General features: G+C 42.0%; 1 protein-coding gene across 5 annotated transcripts in view; it reads right to left on the reverse strand.

The window, feature by feature from the left end:
• Positions 1-10,839: 10,839 nt before the first annotated feature.
• LOC119461262 (C-terminal-binding protein) overlaps positions 10,840-18,380 on the reverse strand; it is a 62,487-nt gene continuing 54,946 nt past the window's right edge. For 3 of the 5 annotated variants that reach the window (XM_049666853.1, XM_049666854.1, XM_049666855.1), the window contains exon 6: positions 10,840-13,018. In XM_049666853.1, the coding sequence (XP_049522810.1) occupies positions 12,660-13,018 (359 nt within the window). In that variant the 3' untranslated portion in view covers positions 10,840-12,659. The remainder of the gene's footprint in view (positions 13,019-18,380) is intronic. The other 2 variants (XM_037722538.2, XM_037722498.2) reach the window with 1 other exon arrangement.

Consider the following 18,380-nt stretch of genomic DNA (forward strand, 5'->3'; position numbering starts at 1 on the left):
GGCAATCACAGCTCAGTTTGGCAGCAGCAGCAGCGGCATACCGACACAGCTCAACTCAGCTCTGCATTTTACAGTTGGTGGCTGAGTGGCTGCGGTGCTCTCAGGGAGGATCACCTGAAGTTGCTGCGAGCCACAGGGACAAGTTTTCTACGGCTTGGCTTCTGCGGCCGACTGACTTGAGGATGGCCTCTGCTGTGGTGCAAACCCACTTGGAGCCATTCCTGGTCCAACACTTCTGAGGATTCCTTCTGGCAAGCTACAGTCTTCACCTATGCTGCCAGCTGTCCAAGTTGGGTGCAAGCAAGTAGTTTGTTATCTCTCATGTCAAGTAGGCGAGTGACCAGCGGTCAAATTTGGCAGCAGCAGCAGCGGCGGCATATGGACACGGCTTAACTCGGCTCTACATTTTACTGGTTTGTGCCACATTTTCTTTTATAATTATGTTGGCCCGCCGTAATGTCGTGCCACAACAAGCATAAAGAGTGATGTCGGTCGATTTGAAAAGTGACAGAAATTAAAGCTGAGATTAGTGGCATGCAAGAGTCCCTGAATTTCATTAACGAGGGTTTTGAACACTTCAAAAAAGAAGTCGACGGCTTCCGATGTGAGCTTGCCGAGGTGAAGGTGCATAGTTACGAACAACAAAAAGAGAGCCAGCAACTTTGCAAAGAACTGACATCGGTGAGGGGTGAACTGATTGAATTCAAACAGTATAGTAGGGGCATGAATGTTGAAATCGGGGGGCCTTCCTCTCATTCGAAAGGGGATCTTGGAGGGGCCATGAATAAAATAGCAAGCTGTCTTGGAACCCCCGTTGCTGAGAATGACATTGACGTGCATCAGGTGCCATCCAAGGATAAGGCTAAACCTAATGTGGTGGTCAAATTCTCAACAAGAACATCCTGCGACAAAATTGTAAGTGCAGCTATACTCCCTCTCACAAGCTGGTTGCAGCACTGTGGAAGCTACACAAATTCTTAGCCAATAGGAAGGCCGATTGCCCGTCAAGACGTGTTGTCTGCTCAGCGTTTGTTTTGCCATCCAGTTACATGCTCCATGTTTGGTGGATTGACGCAAAAAATGTTTTGACATCGTAACCATAAAATGCATTTATACGCATCCGACAGCAGGGCTTCGCTGTAGCTGTACGCTTTCCCTGCAGTTATCATTGCAGCCTCATTAGCAAGTAGTACGGGCGAATGCCCTTACAAATGTTCACCTGCACTACAGGGTCTGCTCGGCGTCTACTTGGCATTTGCTTGCTACCGTCATCACTGGTATATCAGGGTAGTAAATTATTGATACAGTGAACAATTACGTTCTTATAGTGTTCTGCATCGGCAATGAATCCCCAATGCTAATGCTGTGGCGCCATATGCTAACTATAAATCAAACCAGTTTTATGGCTAGGTGCCGTGTCTGTAGTCCTAGCAGCATGAAAACAAACAGCCAATCTCAATAATCATGACAAAACATACCTAATGATTTGACCTCAGCTTGACTTGAGACTTAACGATGACGGATTTTGCTGCTTGTTTCTTGCCGACAGGGCAGAGAGCCAGTAACAAGCACGAATTCGGATCGAAGCGGGTAGTCGGTGCTGTATGGGCACTACCATGTTGCCACATGTTGGCTATTACGATTACGGGTGGCAACTGCCACAGTAATTCTCATTATATGACATACATGCGCAAAGGCCCTAACATGTCACGTATTGCTGTACCGTATCATGTAGTGAGCAAAAATAAAACTCTCTAGTGTAGCCAATAATCAGCCAGTTATGCCCGGAACTATATACCACTGTGCAAGGACATTACCTGTGTACACCTCGTACCTTTGGCAGAGCTGCAACCGGCTTGCGAGATCAAGTATAGGAAGACGAAGCTTAACACCAGTTGCCTCAGCCATGCAGGTGATAACCGAATCTACATAAACGAGCACCATTGTCCTGAGAATATGGCTCTCTTTAAAGAAGCTCGTCTTGCGAGATGTGGGTTCAATGGGAAGTTTGTTTGGGTATCCCAGGGCAAGATCCTCGTGTGCAAGGCAGAAAATTCACCTCTGCTGCGTGTCACGTGTGAAGATGACCTAGGAAATGTGGTGTAACAAAAAAAGTGTTCAGCTGAGTGTTCCCTTCTGCATTCATAATGCCTTACAATTTTTATCAAATAGACAATTTTGTTCAAAATAACGATACCCTTACAATATTTCATTGCAACATTCGTAGCCTTAATAAAAATTTGGATCCCTTGACCTCCTGGGTAGCACGCCATAATATTGCTTATGATATTGTAGCTGTAAGCGAAACTTGGCTCATACGAAACAAATCAATTTTTATACAGGGTTACAAACTGCAGTTGCTACCTTGTGACTCACGTTGCAGAGGTGGAGGTGTAGGCCTTTTTGTGAAGGCCAAGAAGGCTTACGAGCTTCTAACGTCAGCATGTGTTTGGAATGATATATTGGAGGCTTTGTTCATAAAAATTAGTGGCGGTCCAAAAGTAGGGGTCATTTAACGCCCTTCGAGCTCATCAGTACAATCCTTTCTTGAGTATCTCGAGGCTGGCCTTGAAGGCTTGTTTCATGGTCATCGCAACTACATTGCGATAGTCGGCGACATTAATAGTGCGTCCATTACATTAATTATAAATTTCTACTGCAATCCTATAACCTGCGAACAGAGGCAACACATGTCACAAGTACTTCTAGTACACTGATTGACCATGCCCTTTGCAACGGTGGAAGTGATGCGCTTGCGGGTGTTTATGCTACTCCCATAACCGATCACTCGTCCATCTTTGTTGTTGATAAGTGTTTGCATTTTGGTGCGGAAAAGTTTTGTTCTAATGCATGCACTAAGATAGATTACACTGTTCTTCGGGAAAAGCTAGAATGAATAGATTTTCCACATTACATGACGACAACGTGAACAGAAAATATGAGAAGTTTGTTGATGTGAGGACCACTGCTGTACTAGAAAGCTCTCGTAAGAATTTACATGGTCAGTATAAGAAGCCTCTGTGCCCATAGATGACTCATAATATATTAAAAGTTCTAAAAGAAAAGAATGTGTGGTACCGTAAATGGAAAGAGCATAAAAACAATGAACACTATTACAGTAGTTTCAAAAGTTAGCGAAATGAATTGGTTTCCATAATCAGAAAGAGAAAAAGAGTATTAAACATATTACTTGATGTTTTTCCAGTTATGTTTTCTTGATACTACGCACCACGTTGACATGTCGAGCGCATGTAACCAAATACTTTTTTTTTTTTTTTCATATTGCCAAGTGTTGAGCAACGCTCTGTCTAATGCATCCCCACACGTGTTCACCTGTGAACTATGCCATCTGAAATGTTATTATTGTATTCAGTGCCGTACTTGACACACCAATCGCATTTCCCCAGTCCCGTTTGCTTGTATGTGCGTTCTTTTGTTGTTCGGGTACATTTGGACCGAAAACTGTAAGCCACTCCTGCTTAAGGCCTGGAATTCAGGCTAGCAGTACTCAATAAATAAATAAAAATAAAATAAAATTACAGCCAGCTTATCGAACAAACAAGTGGAAATACTACCAAAATATGGAGCTTGATCAACGACGTCATCGGCCTTAGTACAGGTAAGATAATAATGCCGAATTTGGTAAAGCAAGACACAGTGGATGCATTCAACGATTATTTGATAAAAGTAGGCTCACAATTTCCCACTCAGTTCACTGACGTGACAGACCCCGTCTCTACAGTGATATCTGTACTAAATTTTTGAGAAAATAATCTCTAAATATATATATATATATATATAAAGAGTTTACAACCAAGCATAATATCACCACTACCCACCAGCATGGTTTCAGAACTGGGAGAATAACTTCTACCACAGTTTTGGTCCTCACCCTGAGATTAAATACAGCTCTCCACAATAATCGAATTGAAGTCGTAGTATTTTAAGACATGAAAAAGGCATTTTACACAATCTCTCATGACATTCTTGTGCACGAAATTCACAGTTACAGGTTCAGAGGCAAATCATCGGAGATAATTAAAAGTTACCTCTCTAACAGATGGCAATGTCTTGCAATAAAGATTTAACTTCATCAGCCTATACAATACTAACAGGAGTACCACAGGGCTCTGTTCTGGAGCCTGTTCTGTTAAGCTTATGTGACAATAATTTCCCATCTATCCTGAAATATTCTGAAGCTTTGATGTACGATGACGACACAGCATTATTTTTGAAGGAGACACACTGGATGAACTAGAAGCTGCTATATAATGAGGAGTTGATTATTGTTCAAAGATGGCTGAACCATTAATAATGACAAAACAATGCAAGCAATTTTTCATTCTAAGAAAAAAATGATGCAGACCCCACACACTGTGGAAATCGACGTTATGCAAAGTATTTTGCAGGAAACTGGTTATGCAGCATTTTTGGGGTTCTGCAACATGTTACCAGGTTGACCAATGTGTTTGTGTAAATCCAGCATTTGTGTGTGTGTAATGCAAGTACAGTGAACTAAAATTATACGAGAGTGCGTGTATGTGAAGACAGCAACAAGACGACGACGGTTGCATGATTTATACATATGATCAAATTCATGTGAGTGAGCGACACGGAGGTGCGAGATGGGTAAGAAACGCAGAAACAAAATTCTCACAGATGGCAGCACATAGCATCATTTGTAGCCCATATTTGGGTGACATGATGGTGAAACTGTAGATCAACCTGAAGCCCGTGTCCTGTTATAGCCATTTGGACGAGTGGTGTGTAGCAGCTGCTCGCCTTGGCTGAGCTGCGATGATGCTGCCATAATGGAATTTGATGCAGCGTTGTCATACTCAGACACCATGTACACCAGGAAAAAGCAGGCCTCGATGTTTGATTAGGTGGCCTGGTAACGACGAGAAGGGCCGTGAAAGTGCAGTACGAGCTTCGTGAGGAACAAGGAGGTCCAATCACTGTTTCAATGGATGCAAACACTACCCGGTGTTCTGCTGCCGAAATGCCGGGATCTTCTTACGTGCGCCACCTGGCTCGAGCGCAGGCTGCATGCGAGAATTAGTAGCGAGAGTCAGATTACGATGCTGGAATGAAGATGCAATGACCACAGCATCACGAACACGAGCATACAGCCATCAGCCCAAGTTAATAGACAACTTGGTTCACTGGGTCGTTATAAGTTCTTGTCATGGTAATAATGTCATGTTGTACATGCATGTCACAACATTCACGGGAATCAAGTTATGGATGTCATGACACGCATATCCAGAATATATCTAGTTAAAGAAATGCATGTCATGTCATCCATGCCATGTTTATTCAACAAACTATGTATCAGGATATGTGTGATGAAACATGCGTGCATGACATGCCAATGATGACATGGCAAGAGATGCATCTTGTCATTTATGTGATGACATTTAAGTCACATCATTCATGTCAGGTCATGCACGCATGTCGTCATTCATATCTAGGTGTATATCAAGTTAAAGAAACAACCACAACGGCATCATGACATTCATACCAGTTAAATCATGACATACATGCCATGACAAGCATGTGATGTCTTGATGTCATGACATGCAAGTCATAACACGCATGTCATTACATGTCATGTCACCCATGCCAGTCATGCATGCATGCATGTCATCCATATCCCGTCTTATATAGAGGTAAAGAAACGACCACGACGGCATCATGTCATTGATGTCATGACATGAGATACACATGCATGTCGTTCATGTCATGATGCACGTTCATGCCATTCAATCTGTCATGACACACTTGTGAGGTCCATGCATGTCTATCATTCATATCCCCGATATATACACGAGTTAAAAACTACAACCGCACCATGTCATTCATACCATTTGTGTCACGACATGTCATTCAAGTTATGTATGCATGCACGTCATGCACCCCATGCCTATTCTGACAGATACACAGTTGAAGAAACGACCATGACGTAAGAGGCTAGATAGATAGATACACTCAAAACACTGTAGTTCACAAAGAATGTTTCACATTAAAAATATCACATGATGAGAATATCATATTGTGGATAATACCTATTTGGATCAAGATTTATGAGGCCCTAACTTGGAATTCTATTCCAAATATTGTTAAAACTAATCACTTTTTTACCAACACTAAAGTAGTTATTAAATATGTGAATAGCTATTATTGAGTTAACAGCTTTTGTGTATTTTTTTGCTATTTTTATAAAATTGGTGCGCGCTGTATAGTATGTTGCTGCTACTGAAAAATCTGCATCTCGGTGCCACTTTTGAATCTAATATGAACTGTGGTGCCCACATTAACAATATCTGCAATAAAGTGGCATATGGGTGCCATATTTTTAAGGGCATGTGGATTCTTCCCTACGTATATTTTGTGCTCACTCAATTTTGCTTTTGTTTACACACACTTAGTCTATTGTATTGAATCCTGGGGAGATACATATTCTAGCTATCTAAAACCACTTAGCCAAATACAAAAACATGCGGTAAGAGTAATAACATTCACTAGGTCAACAGATCACAGTGCACATCTTTACATTACTTAGGATATTGCCACTAAACAGTGTATACATATAGAAGGGTGCCCAAGTCACTGATCAAGTGTTAGCTAAAGACGAGTCATTTTCATTAAGTATATTACATTACCTACACAGAATATGACAGCCTACACTATTAATCAATTTAACCTGCCGGCTTGTAAAAATGTTTATGGCAAGAGAGATTACTGTAATTTATGGGGCCCTAACTTGGAATTCTATTCCAAATAATGTTAAAACTAATCACTTTTTTTACCAACACTAAAGTAGTTATTAAATATGTGAATAGCTATTATTGAGTTAACAGCTTTTGTGTATTTTTTTTTTTTTTGCTACTTTTATAAAATTGGTGCGCGCTGTATAGTATGTTGCTGCTACTGAAAAATCTGCACTTTGTTAAATGGTCACTACCGCAATGGCTATAGGGTCCAACAATATTTTGTGCACAGTGTAGTGAATCTTTTGGCAGTAATAATGAAATCAAATGAAAAAAAAAAAAAAATGTGAGCAGTCTGGCTACAGGCCCGAGCTTACGTACAGCTGCCTGGCCAGGACGTTCCGATCTCCTGCCGCTTCCTCCTCAAGGTTTCCACTGCAGCACCTGTATCTTTTCAGCCGGCTGGACACAACAGTGCTCCAGTCATCATCAACCCGCTGCTTTGCCTCAGCATTGGTTTGGCGAGATCGTCACCGCTTCCATCACCACCTCGTCCGCACGCATCATTCAGCAACTAACTATTATTGATTATACCGAACCACACGCTCCCAAGTTCTTTTTTTCGTGCCATTTGGTATTTTAGCGCTCTGTTCATGTCTTCTTGATATGTACCGTGCTGTTAACGGTCTTAAGTGTTTTAGCTACTTCTCATTTCTTGCGTGCGTTAAATGTTGTGTGCCACTTTTATTTAATTCTAATGACTTTTGACCACGATTGGGTGCTCAGAGGTTCTGCATCAGTGACCCACAACAAATTAACAACCTGCATCACAGGCAGCTAATATAAAAACTCTATTTTAGCCTTATGTGAAATTATTACATTTCATTCTGATAAATTCATTGGTGTAATAAGCATAAACTTGAATTTTCTGCTACACCTACACTGTCGTATGAAATTCACGCTCCTGAATAAAGGTGCGACTGCATGCACGCGATTTTCGAGCGATGGCGACAAGCGTGAGGTTTTTCCGTCACAAAGGGTGATCCATCACTGCTGCTTGTCGTGTCGCCAGTTTTCAGCCAGTCAGAAAATTTCGCTTGGCGCCCAGAAGTCCATGCGGCGGCTTCCGCCGGAGACAGCTTGATTGGAGAACATGGAAGCGACCAGTCTGCATGCTTCAATCTGAATTTGCTCTTGCAATTTGCTCTCTGCTGTGACAGCAAAAAATAAATAGTAAAATGAGCCATCGCTTCGTCTCTTCCCACACTGAGGATGAAGTATTGGCGCAGGTGTTGTCATTATTGAGATCGGTTGTTTGTTTTGACAGTGTTAGGCCTGAGATGCCAATGAGAGGTGTGAAAGTGTTTCAAGTTTTGCTGACCAGATGGTGCCACGGCATCTCACACTGGTGGCATGGAACGGATCTCCACTGGCGATGACAGCATATTAAAGCTAGATCTAAAACACTGTGGTTAAAACATTGATCTCGTGGTACGTTTGAGATCTCTTTACGAACGAATGATAGTATACAAGGTGTTTCAGCTAACTCCGGCCAAACTTTTAAAAAATCCTTATGTGAGCCAAGAGAATGCACCCAACCTAATATTGTTCGCTGTCCTCTTGACCAACTAAATCTTTTACTGCGAGCATAGGTAATTAACAACAATCAACAAACTCTTAGACTATTGATTTAAATGCAAAATTTTCAATGTAGAAGTAGTAGAGCCTATTGAAAAATATTCGAATTTCTTTCCATGATGACAGCTGCTGAGGTTTAAATTTTTCCGGTCTCAAAATAAAGCGCACAATATTAAAAAAACCACCACTAGACTACGCGCTTATGCGCAGCGACATTAGTGACCTCAAACATGCTACCAACAAAGGATTGATGCTGCATGTAGACTAAAGGCACGAGTAGCGCTCAGAAATACGCAACCTTACTCATTTGTACTCATATATATAGGTTATGCAAGCCACACTATTCCCACTGTTTTTTAAATGCGATTTAACAGTCTTTGGGAACTTCACCCAGTTTGCGGTATGTATGCATGTCCATCCACGCCTAACCCCTTTCACACCAACTTGGGTCACTGGGTATTGCATGGTCAAATGACTAGAGCATCGGCTTGCTGTGCCGAGGGAACCAGGTGCAAAACCAACCACAACAACTTCGGTGACTGGGTAAGTAACACTAGGTATGTGCCACTTCTCAAATTAATCATCATATAAAAAATCCCTAATTATACAATCATCATACGATAGACTGCTAATTGCATTAAAGTTGCCAATCATCTCCAAATGTAGGATGTGCTTCTAATTAAAAAAAAAAAAACAATAAGCCACTACAAAACTACTACCAAAATGTCAGCAAGACTGTATGCACGTTATATAAAATATGAACCTTTTATTCTGTTGCAATGTCTCCTAGCAAGAAGCATTGTATGCTATTAAACATTGCAATATATTTTAGTTGGAAGAAATCCACCACACAATGTCACCACTAGCACTGCTCTTTGTGAACATGCAAGTATTCAGTAAAACAAATACAGCAGACCCCTGTTTATAAGAACTCAAATCTGTTGCCGGTGCACCTAAATATTCACGACAAAAAGAATAAATGAAATACATTAAAACCTCAACGCAGATGCAAGAGACATAGAATTTGCACTATATGAAGTAGTTTTACGCACCCTCCAGCGATTGTTGTTCGACCGCACTGTGCAATGTTGCAAAAGCTGGCTTTCCACCTAGCTTTCTCAAAATTCTTCAATACCCTCATGTTGTTGCAAACACAAATGCACCAAGTATTCAGGACATTGCCACCAGCATCATGTGAAAATGTCACTGGTTCTCGAGCCTCCTCTGCAATGTTCTATTCTAAGCCTGCAAAGACACCTCAAACCCCTTGTTTCTACCCTGTTAGCCCTGCTCGTTGCGAGTATCGTTGACACTGGAAAAAGTACGTCCAGATAGAAACCATGTACATCTCGAGCAGCTAGCAAGAGTTGCCTCATCCAAAACTACCAATACTGCTGAACCAAGCAGCATTTAGCGCCGACGGCTGCGAAAGTGGCTTAACCTTAATTTGCAACTCACTGTTAGGGGAATCTTTTATGCATAGTCTATAAATGACCATGAAAAATGTTCCCAGTCTTGCTTATATACAAGATTCAGCTTATCAGGGTCATCTTTACAGTACTAGTAACATTGCTTATAGGCTACAACTCTAGAATAATTCTTATTAGCTACAAATTGCTAGTTGTGTTGCAAAGGACAACCCCACAACCACCCGTGCAGTGGCACAAGAAGTTAATTTCCTTCCCATTTAGTTTTCTTTCCTTTGACTTGTGCATCTAGAAATGCTGTTCGCAAACTTGAAATTCTGTACTGGGTTATCAAGTGCCATTGTGTAGTCATTGTCAGGAGCTCACGACATTCATGCCAGATAAATAAATAATTGTCATGTTCATCGTAATCCTAGCATGCTGGAAGACGCAGCAATGCTGAGTGATGCTTCACACCGAGAATGATGCTTCACCAAACTGTGTGTCGACATGCTCATTGTTGGCATTATCAGTCCAGGGGAGGTATTCTGTAAATATCCACCTAGTGGACTGTCCATTTCAGCTGTCGCCAATTGACAGGAGCTAAACCAGGGAGAAGGAAACTGGGTGCAAGGGCGTTTCTTTCTTGCTGGTTCCCCAGTCCAGCCCATCAGTACTTTAGCAGCAGCCAAAAATGGACATGGCCACTAGGTGGACATTTAGAGAAATAAAAATACACCAAACAATATAAGGCGTGCGTGTTCATGACAGCACCGAGAGAAGTATTGCAGGAACGCCTTGAGCAGACAGTCACTATTGCAAGCTTACGTCATTAGTGGAGATGTCTGCATGAAAACTTGTAGAAGCGTGCAGTCCAACCAAATATTCAGGGAGACTTAAGCAAGTTATTTTTTTTAAACCCAAATTTGTATGTTTTACAACCACTTTATTTTAGAATGGCATGAAAATTTTATATAAGAGTACATACAAGGGTCCAGTGCTCCAGCTGAGGCCGATCCATTCAAAGATCTTTACTCCTGCATGCAGTGGGATGCAATGGAGCTGGGAGAGGTCACAAGCTGTTGCTTTCCAACCATTTATTTCACTTGGAGCCAGGTGGTCATCAAATCCAAAGAAAAATGAAAAAATTGTTCACTGCCTGAAGGGAGGCAACATGAGGATAGTGGAAAGCAAACAAGGCTTTTTCTTTCTTGAGGTGATATATTTGCAACTGTTGATTACAACACATGCACGCGCGCACACACAAAAAAAGACAAGCAGCACCACAAAATAATGTATATAATGTTCAAGGTCTTGGGGTAAAATGCACTTCCATTCATTCAGTGTTCTAATCAAGGCAAACCCCAATTTTGCCCAGACACAAGAACTATGCTTTTTTTTTTTTGTGAGGAGTATTGTATGTACATCAGTGGTGTGTTACCATGCAAATTTCACATTTCCGCATTCAAAAGCAAATTAGATAAAGCCAGGATTCTCTATGCCATACAGACAGGCCAAGGCTGAAAAAAACCACATGAAGAGTGACCCAATTTCAGAATGCATTAACAATGCTCATTTTATTGAGGAAATGGTTGGCATAATTCCACTGTACACAAAGCTAGGTCACCCTCGACAATGGAGCAACGACTGCCGAGAGCCAACACGTGGGCATGCTGGCATGCTTACCCCCACATAAGGAGTTGAAATACAGCTCTGAGGGAATGCCACGAGGTGATGGAACTATCACTGGGTATCACCCATCTGAAAGCAACTTCAGCTTCAAGGTGACAGAAAGCTTGTCCACCACCACCTTGGAGCAGGCACTTGTTAAAAGCAGATTGCCCTCCCTTAAACAATATGTCAAAATGCAAGAAAAGCCTTGGCACAAGCTGCCTGCATATGGCCCAAGTAATGAGCATGAGGTTTTCCAGCCTTGTCCTGTGTCTGGCAGGAATGACATGCACATATTTCCTGTTTTAACATAACACAATTGCACTTTTCCAACTAGTAAGGTTTTGTTTTCCAGTGCCACCTCTGACGGTGCAGGACATTCAGTAAATGCCCTGGCAACCTCGGTACTATGCATTAAAAAAGAAACAGGGGAGAAAAAAAAAAAAAAAGAACAACACTAACCATACAACTGTTGATGAGAGCGGCCAATAAAAGTGCAATTTTGATTAACCCACTAGTGGAACGGGTAATGAGGATGCACCTTTAATTTAATGCAGCTACACTCACACAAGCAAACTTGTATAATGAAATGCACAGAAGTTTTGGCAATTTGACAAATCCAATTGGAATTAACACAAAAAGCAACTATGAACCGTGTGAACCCCCAACCACAGGGCGAGCCAGGAAGATGTCACACACATTCCTGGGACAGAGCACTTATCCACTTGGATGACTACAGCAACTAAGAGAATGAAATGCAGCACAAAAAAGAAAAAAAAAAAAAAAAGAAGGGGGTGGAGAGAGGGGGGAGAGCAAGAGCCAAGCAAAACGCCACGTGTGGTCCTAAAGTATACTATTGATTCTCCTCCCTCTGCACCAATGGGGAAGCTTCCCCAGGCACCATGAGACCTGCACAAGAACCAGCCCAAGAGGAAGGCTACCCTGAAGAGGCGCAAGCAGCTACCCAGCGGGGAGAGGACGCCGAGCGGCGCCTGCTATGGCGGCACAGAAGGAACCGAGACACAGCAGGACGTTAAAAGGTGCGAAGTTTTATTTGGGACTGCCACCCATCAAATGTTAATGCACACATGAACGAGCAGAAGGGGGAAGCCTAAAGCAGCCAACTAAAAGAGCCTAGCTAGAGAGAGGGGGAGTCAAACGGAAGCACACAACACAGGAGACGGCGAGACAGGAGGAATGAAGGAGGAGGAGGGGCCCCTGGAATGATATGTCAGTGCACCTCCGAGCTCTCAGGCTTGGGGGCCAGGTGGTTGGCCGAGTCCTGCAGGTGCGAAGTCGAGTGGGGAACGCCGGGCGCCAGGGGTTCCAGGGCTGTCGTCGAGTGTGGCACACCCATTGGGTTGTAGTTGTAGGCACCGCCATTGATGCCATCCCCATAGCCCGTGAAGTACTCCTTGTTGACGCAGTTGCGCAGAGAGTCCGGGATGCGCCCCACTATCGCTCGACGAATCTCGGAGGCGGCCATCTCACGCAACTCAGTACAGCTGGCGTCGCTGTACCAGGCCGCATGCGGAGTACAGATCAGATTGGGTGCCTCCTTGAGGGGTCCTGCACGCAGGCAACAAACGTCTGCATGGCCATACTACACCATGTGGTAACACTAGACGGTCTTTATCACAATAATGCAGTGCCCAAAATGCACAATGAAGGGCCATGGACAAGCAGCCAAGCTTTTATAACACTGGACCAAAGACTTCATGGCTCACAGATGTCTTCAGAAATTGCACTCACATGGGCTTATAAAAAATGTTAAAGGGACAGACAACCAAGGCAAGTGCAACCCTAGCCACAAGAAATTACGTCTTATTTATCAAGCCAATGTTTGCCTGAATTGTTGCATTGTTCCTGTCTAACTACTATGCTCAAATAAAAGTCAAGCTACGTTGTTTAACGAAGTTCTTTAAAGCAAAACAACGATTTTAATTTCAATGCGCACCTCTGTGTGCTGCAGTAGCCACGCGTGCGCTTTTGACCTTGGAAGTATGTCGTTTGGCTAAAACGAGAGTCAACTGGAGCAAAAAATTTGAGCTAACATGCATGATAACTACCAACTAGCGCGCCATGCAACGGCTCTGCTGTTCTGCTCTTGGATGCAAAGGCAGCATTGTTGCAAGAGTGAACTTTTCTTAGAATGTAATAGGCACACAATGAAGTCCGAACGGCTATAGAATATAAAGAATATGGTTACCAACAGTATGTATGGTGCGCTTAATAACGACAAACTAAAGTACAGTATTCTGCAGTCACAAGGTGGACCTGCAACACTAGTACCAATTTTCTCAGAGTGTCGCAACAATTTTCAAAGACTTTCCATGCCAATTTTAGATTATTTAAACCATGAACAAGATGTTCGAATCTATCACCATAAGAAGCATGGTATTTTATTTCCATCAAAATTTCATGACTTGTTCTAGGAGGCTGTCTAAGCCAATACGCGATCTCAATGTGATATCTGCACCATGCACTAATGCAAGTACACGGATGGAAGCGGCCAAGGGAGTATTGGAGCAGCTCTGGGAGAAACAAATTTGGCACTTTAGCTCTTTTGTTACGCCTATTCAGATCGATCATTGGTGATCAATGCTTTAAATCGCCGATTCTGACATGTAGGAGTATTTCTTATGCACTTAGTCCCACCCAGTGGTTAGTCCAGGCACTCCCCTTTTAGAATTTCCACTCTAGAATTTTCCCACTCTGGCGACGTGATGTTTGACGGACTTTTTTTTTGCAAACTAATGCGAGTGTGTTGTCAAAAAGGGCGTGGCTGTCACCCTCAAGAAAAACGTGCACCCAAAAAATGATGCCAGCTGTTCGGAAATGCGCTTTGGTGAAATAAAACTACTTGACTCCAAACCAAAGCTTACTATTGAAGTTTCGCCACATGTCCAACGTGTGGACTTGACATTTTCAGCAAAGTTCCAAGAGTTTCAGGTTCGCTTCACCTGTAAAATCCCAGCAAGGGGCGCTGCCAGTGTTACTATGCATTCATCAAAAGTCGTTCCCATGGTGGCAGTGTCCCGCATGACCGCACTGCGAGAAACGCGTCCCGCTTGTAAATAAGCTGCTCCTGCACTTCAATTTAGTGATGAGGGCTCGAAATCAGAGTCCTAAGACGACAGCAAACCAGAATCAAGCTCTGGCCGCGACAATGTTACGAGTCAGCCTGAGTCATCCACAGCTGTTCACCAGCGAATCATATACGGCCTTGAGCAGTCACCTTCCTCATGCAAGCTTATCTGCAGATACAATGGCTGTTTACAACGATGCAGGATTTCTTTCTGCTCTTCTTCGCTACAGAGGTGATAAAGACCATTTGAAAAAAATAAGCAAATATGCTTAGACGCATATTCGGGAGTTGCCCAGCTAGAAGCTAGAGTTAAAAAAAAAAAAAAAATTAAATTATGGGGTTTTACGTGCCAAAACCAGTTCTGATTATGAGGCACGCAGTAGTGGGGGACTCCGGAAATTTGGACCACCTGGGGTTCTTTAACGTGCACCTAAATCTAAGTACACGGGTGTTTTCGCATTTCGCAGAAGCTAGAGTTGCCCAGGTCCTGGAAAGAGGTGGCTCCAGACGAACTGGTGAAGTTTATTGGACTTCTCATTCGACCATCCCTCCGACTATGCATAAAAGGCGAAACTGCAGTGTGTTACGCGGGCCACAAAGTTTAACAAAAAACAAATGTTTTGTGCAAAAAATGCATAGTGCACCTGCGCTTCACAAAAACCAGGAACTGCATCACCGCATGGCACGAGTGATGAAGCAGTTCCTGGTCAATTAATTTTTTATATCTGAAGAATGACAGTGTACTGAGCATTTATTTTTTCAGACACTATTTCTGGGCAATTTATCTTCGAAATGCATATCGTGTTTTCCTTTGATATTAGTGGTTTTGTAGATATGTCTTATTGTTTTTATCAACTGGCCACAAAAATGGCGCTTTCTAGAATTCATGCATTACGAAATTATTTTGCTTCGCAACATATGTTTTTGGAAAGAACATTTTATTATGTACAATTTGCTATGCTGCAAGTGTGTTGGGATATTATTTATAGTGGCAAATCTTTTTCTTCTCTGAAACCTATAAAAGACTACCATTTTCTTGCGGTAACGGAAGAGTTGGAGCATGAATTTTGCAGCAGTAGACATGTATCTTCGAGACGCTTGATAAAGCTCGACATGAAAGAAATACAGGCATATGTTCTTTATACGACTTTGCACAACACTATAAAATTATGGAAAATCAGTACTGCGGAAGCCCGCAAGGTGGAGAGAGGATAACGACAAGCAAAGAATCTCATGAAGCATGAAGCTCTTCCCAGGACGCAAATAAAGTTAATCTGTCTGTCTGTCTATGAAACTACAAAGGCAACCCTTAAGTGTTTCTCAGAAACCACTATAAAATTACACCTCAAATGTGCCTAACTAAATGAGGCAAAAAAAAAAAAAAAGCCTCTACGCGAACAGCACCCACTGTATGTTGATTGTTATAGCGAGTATTTTTTTTTTCATTGTGCAAGAGCAACAAATATTAGGTTAATTAGCTAACGCCAATAACAATACTAGTAAGCTTGTGTCGGACACCTAGAAAGAAGCGATAAAAGCTTATAAAGCAACCTATGGGTAAGGGCAATAGGTTGGACTAGTTGATGTCTATTTAAATGCATGTTTGTTGTTCTGTGTCAGCTACTAAACATGCATTTCAACCTATAGGTCTTGTGTGGTCCTTTCTTTTTTCCCGGAAAGAAGAAAAAAAGAAGAAAAGAGCGAAATGAAAATTCCACATGACAACTCCAGTTATATCAGCGGTCTCGGACGTAAACATCGTCCTCTAGAACATTGTGTATATTACAAACATGCGAACCAGGGGTGTGGTCTTGCAACAGTTAAGAAAGCAAACCATTACAAGAATGCACTATTTTGCCTTATGTAAGGACCGAAAATATGCACTAAAAGCTCCTGATGCGTTGAGAAAAGAGTGCGGCCACTCGTTCACAGTGCCGTATTTTAAAAGGTTTCCATAAAGATTGACGCAACCATTGGCGAAGCGTTGTCACATTCATAGCATGGATATATATTTTCAAAATTTCTCAAGCTTACTTTTTCATAAGAAAAAAAAAAAAAAAAAGGGTCCACACGAATCCTGTGCAACTTAAGTGCTATTATCGGCAATTTCTCAATGCCCTCCACAACTTTAACATTGACATCTCATTGATTAGGTAAGTTAATGAAGTTAGCTCGTTAACTGTTTTAGACTGTGCACAATTGTGTACACCAAGATAGTGCATCAACAGCAAAAGCATTGGTTAAAGTAAGGATACTTAAAATGTGTCTTGCTTATCTTGAAATGCTTCTGAATGAAAAAGCGGTGCAAGTTTCAATTACACAGGCAAATTGTTTTAGCAAAACAAGTATTAAGGTGGATGGTTGTGTATTTTGCTTGGTGTGAGTATGTCATTGTATGTAGCAGGTTCCATTTTTTCATTGTTTTTCACAATGTGTTGCGCCAGTCTTAATCACAAGCTTTTCGAGCCTGGTATACATGAAATAGTTGACGTTCGTTTATCTGATGTTTCTTCAGTGAGTTTTCACATGGAGTCCACATTCTGTAAACATGACAAAACTCACTAAAGAACTGGAAACTAAAGAGCTGCAAGGTTTTTACGTTTCTGAAGATGTAATAAATGCGGTGAAAGTAAGTTCTCATTCAAACCAACTAAGTAATGTCTGAAAAAGGTTAAACATATTCGTGCACCATGAACATACAGTGCACATCATTTGCAGTGCCCTCTGTTAATTTTTAATTCCTTGAAACATTCAGTTGGCAGAGCAGCATACTGCAGAATAAGTGTTAAGTTCCTCCCTTGGTCAGTGCACGTTTGCCAGTACCATTTCACATCGCTTGCCGAGAAAAAAATTGAAATCTGAAAATCTCCCATCTGCATCGTTGACCAATGTTTCAATCAAGCTAAATTATTTGGTCTCATTTGCGGCTCTGCCACAGGCCCTATAAAGCCACAATGGCGGCTGATAATTTAGAAGCCAAACAATGGTGTACTAAAATATTTGGACTATGTGGGCAAGTTGCTTTGGGAACATCGCCGCCGCAAACATAATTTCAGTTGTTCACGTTTTCGCCGAACTTTTATGGCCACCAATTTGCTGCTAAGGTTGAACAAAACCCCAATTTACATCTTTAGCTTGCGTTCTGTGGTGGAAAAAGTCTGATTGTGTGTGTTGTGGTCGTGCAGAAAATAGAGTAGCAAGGGTCCAAATTTCAGTGATTACGCATTGTATATTTGTGCTCAAGAAGTTCCACGAAAGCAAGTCATTTGTCGGGGTGCTGCAATGTGCCACACTACATCATCCCGGTAACCAGACGTGGTGCACGCACAAAATAGATTTAAATATTACACACTGGTGTTCATTCGATGCAGATTTACCACTAGGGTGCACAAGCGAGTGCTATAATGTAGTATAATGAAACTGAACAGACTGTACAACTTATTCAGCCGAGAGCATGGCTTTTCTTCTAGACTTCCCCATAAGACGAGCGCCAGTTCAAATCATGTTTAGCTGGTGCGCATTACAGTCCAATGACAAAGTGACAGGACAACAACACACACACCCAATCTTCTAAATCTACTCAAGGTCTACCTTGAAAACACATTTTGCATTTCGTGATGTGGTCTCCACACAAGTTCATGGAACCGCAATGGGAGCTTGAATTTCAGTTACGACTGCAAACCTGTTTGTGTCATCAAAAAGGATGCCTAGAAGCATTCTCAACCCATCTGAATTGCATAGAGGAGGCCATTCAGTTCACAACTGACACTGAGGGTGCTGGCCATCTGCTGACGCGGCAAAATATGAGAAAATGGTCATCTTTCTTTCGGTATCTTCAGAAAAAAAATGCACAGCAGCCGCTAC

The sequence above is a fragment of the Dermacentor silvarum genome, chromosome 1 (genome assembly GCF_013339745.2).
Source record: "Dermacentor silvarum isolate Dsil-2018 chromosome 1, BIME_Dsil_1.4, whole genome shotgun sequence".
NCBI lineage: Eukaryota > Metazoa > Arthropoda > Arachnida > Ixodida > Ixodidae > Dermacentor > Dermacentor silvarum.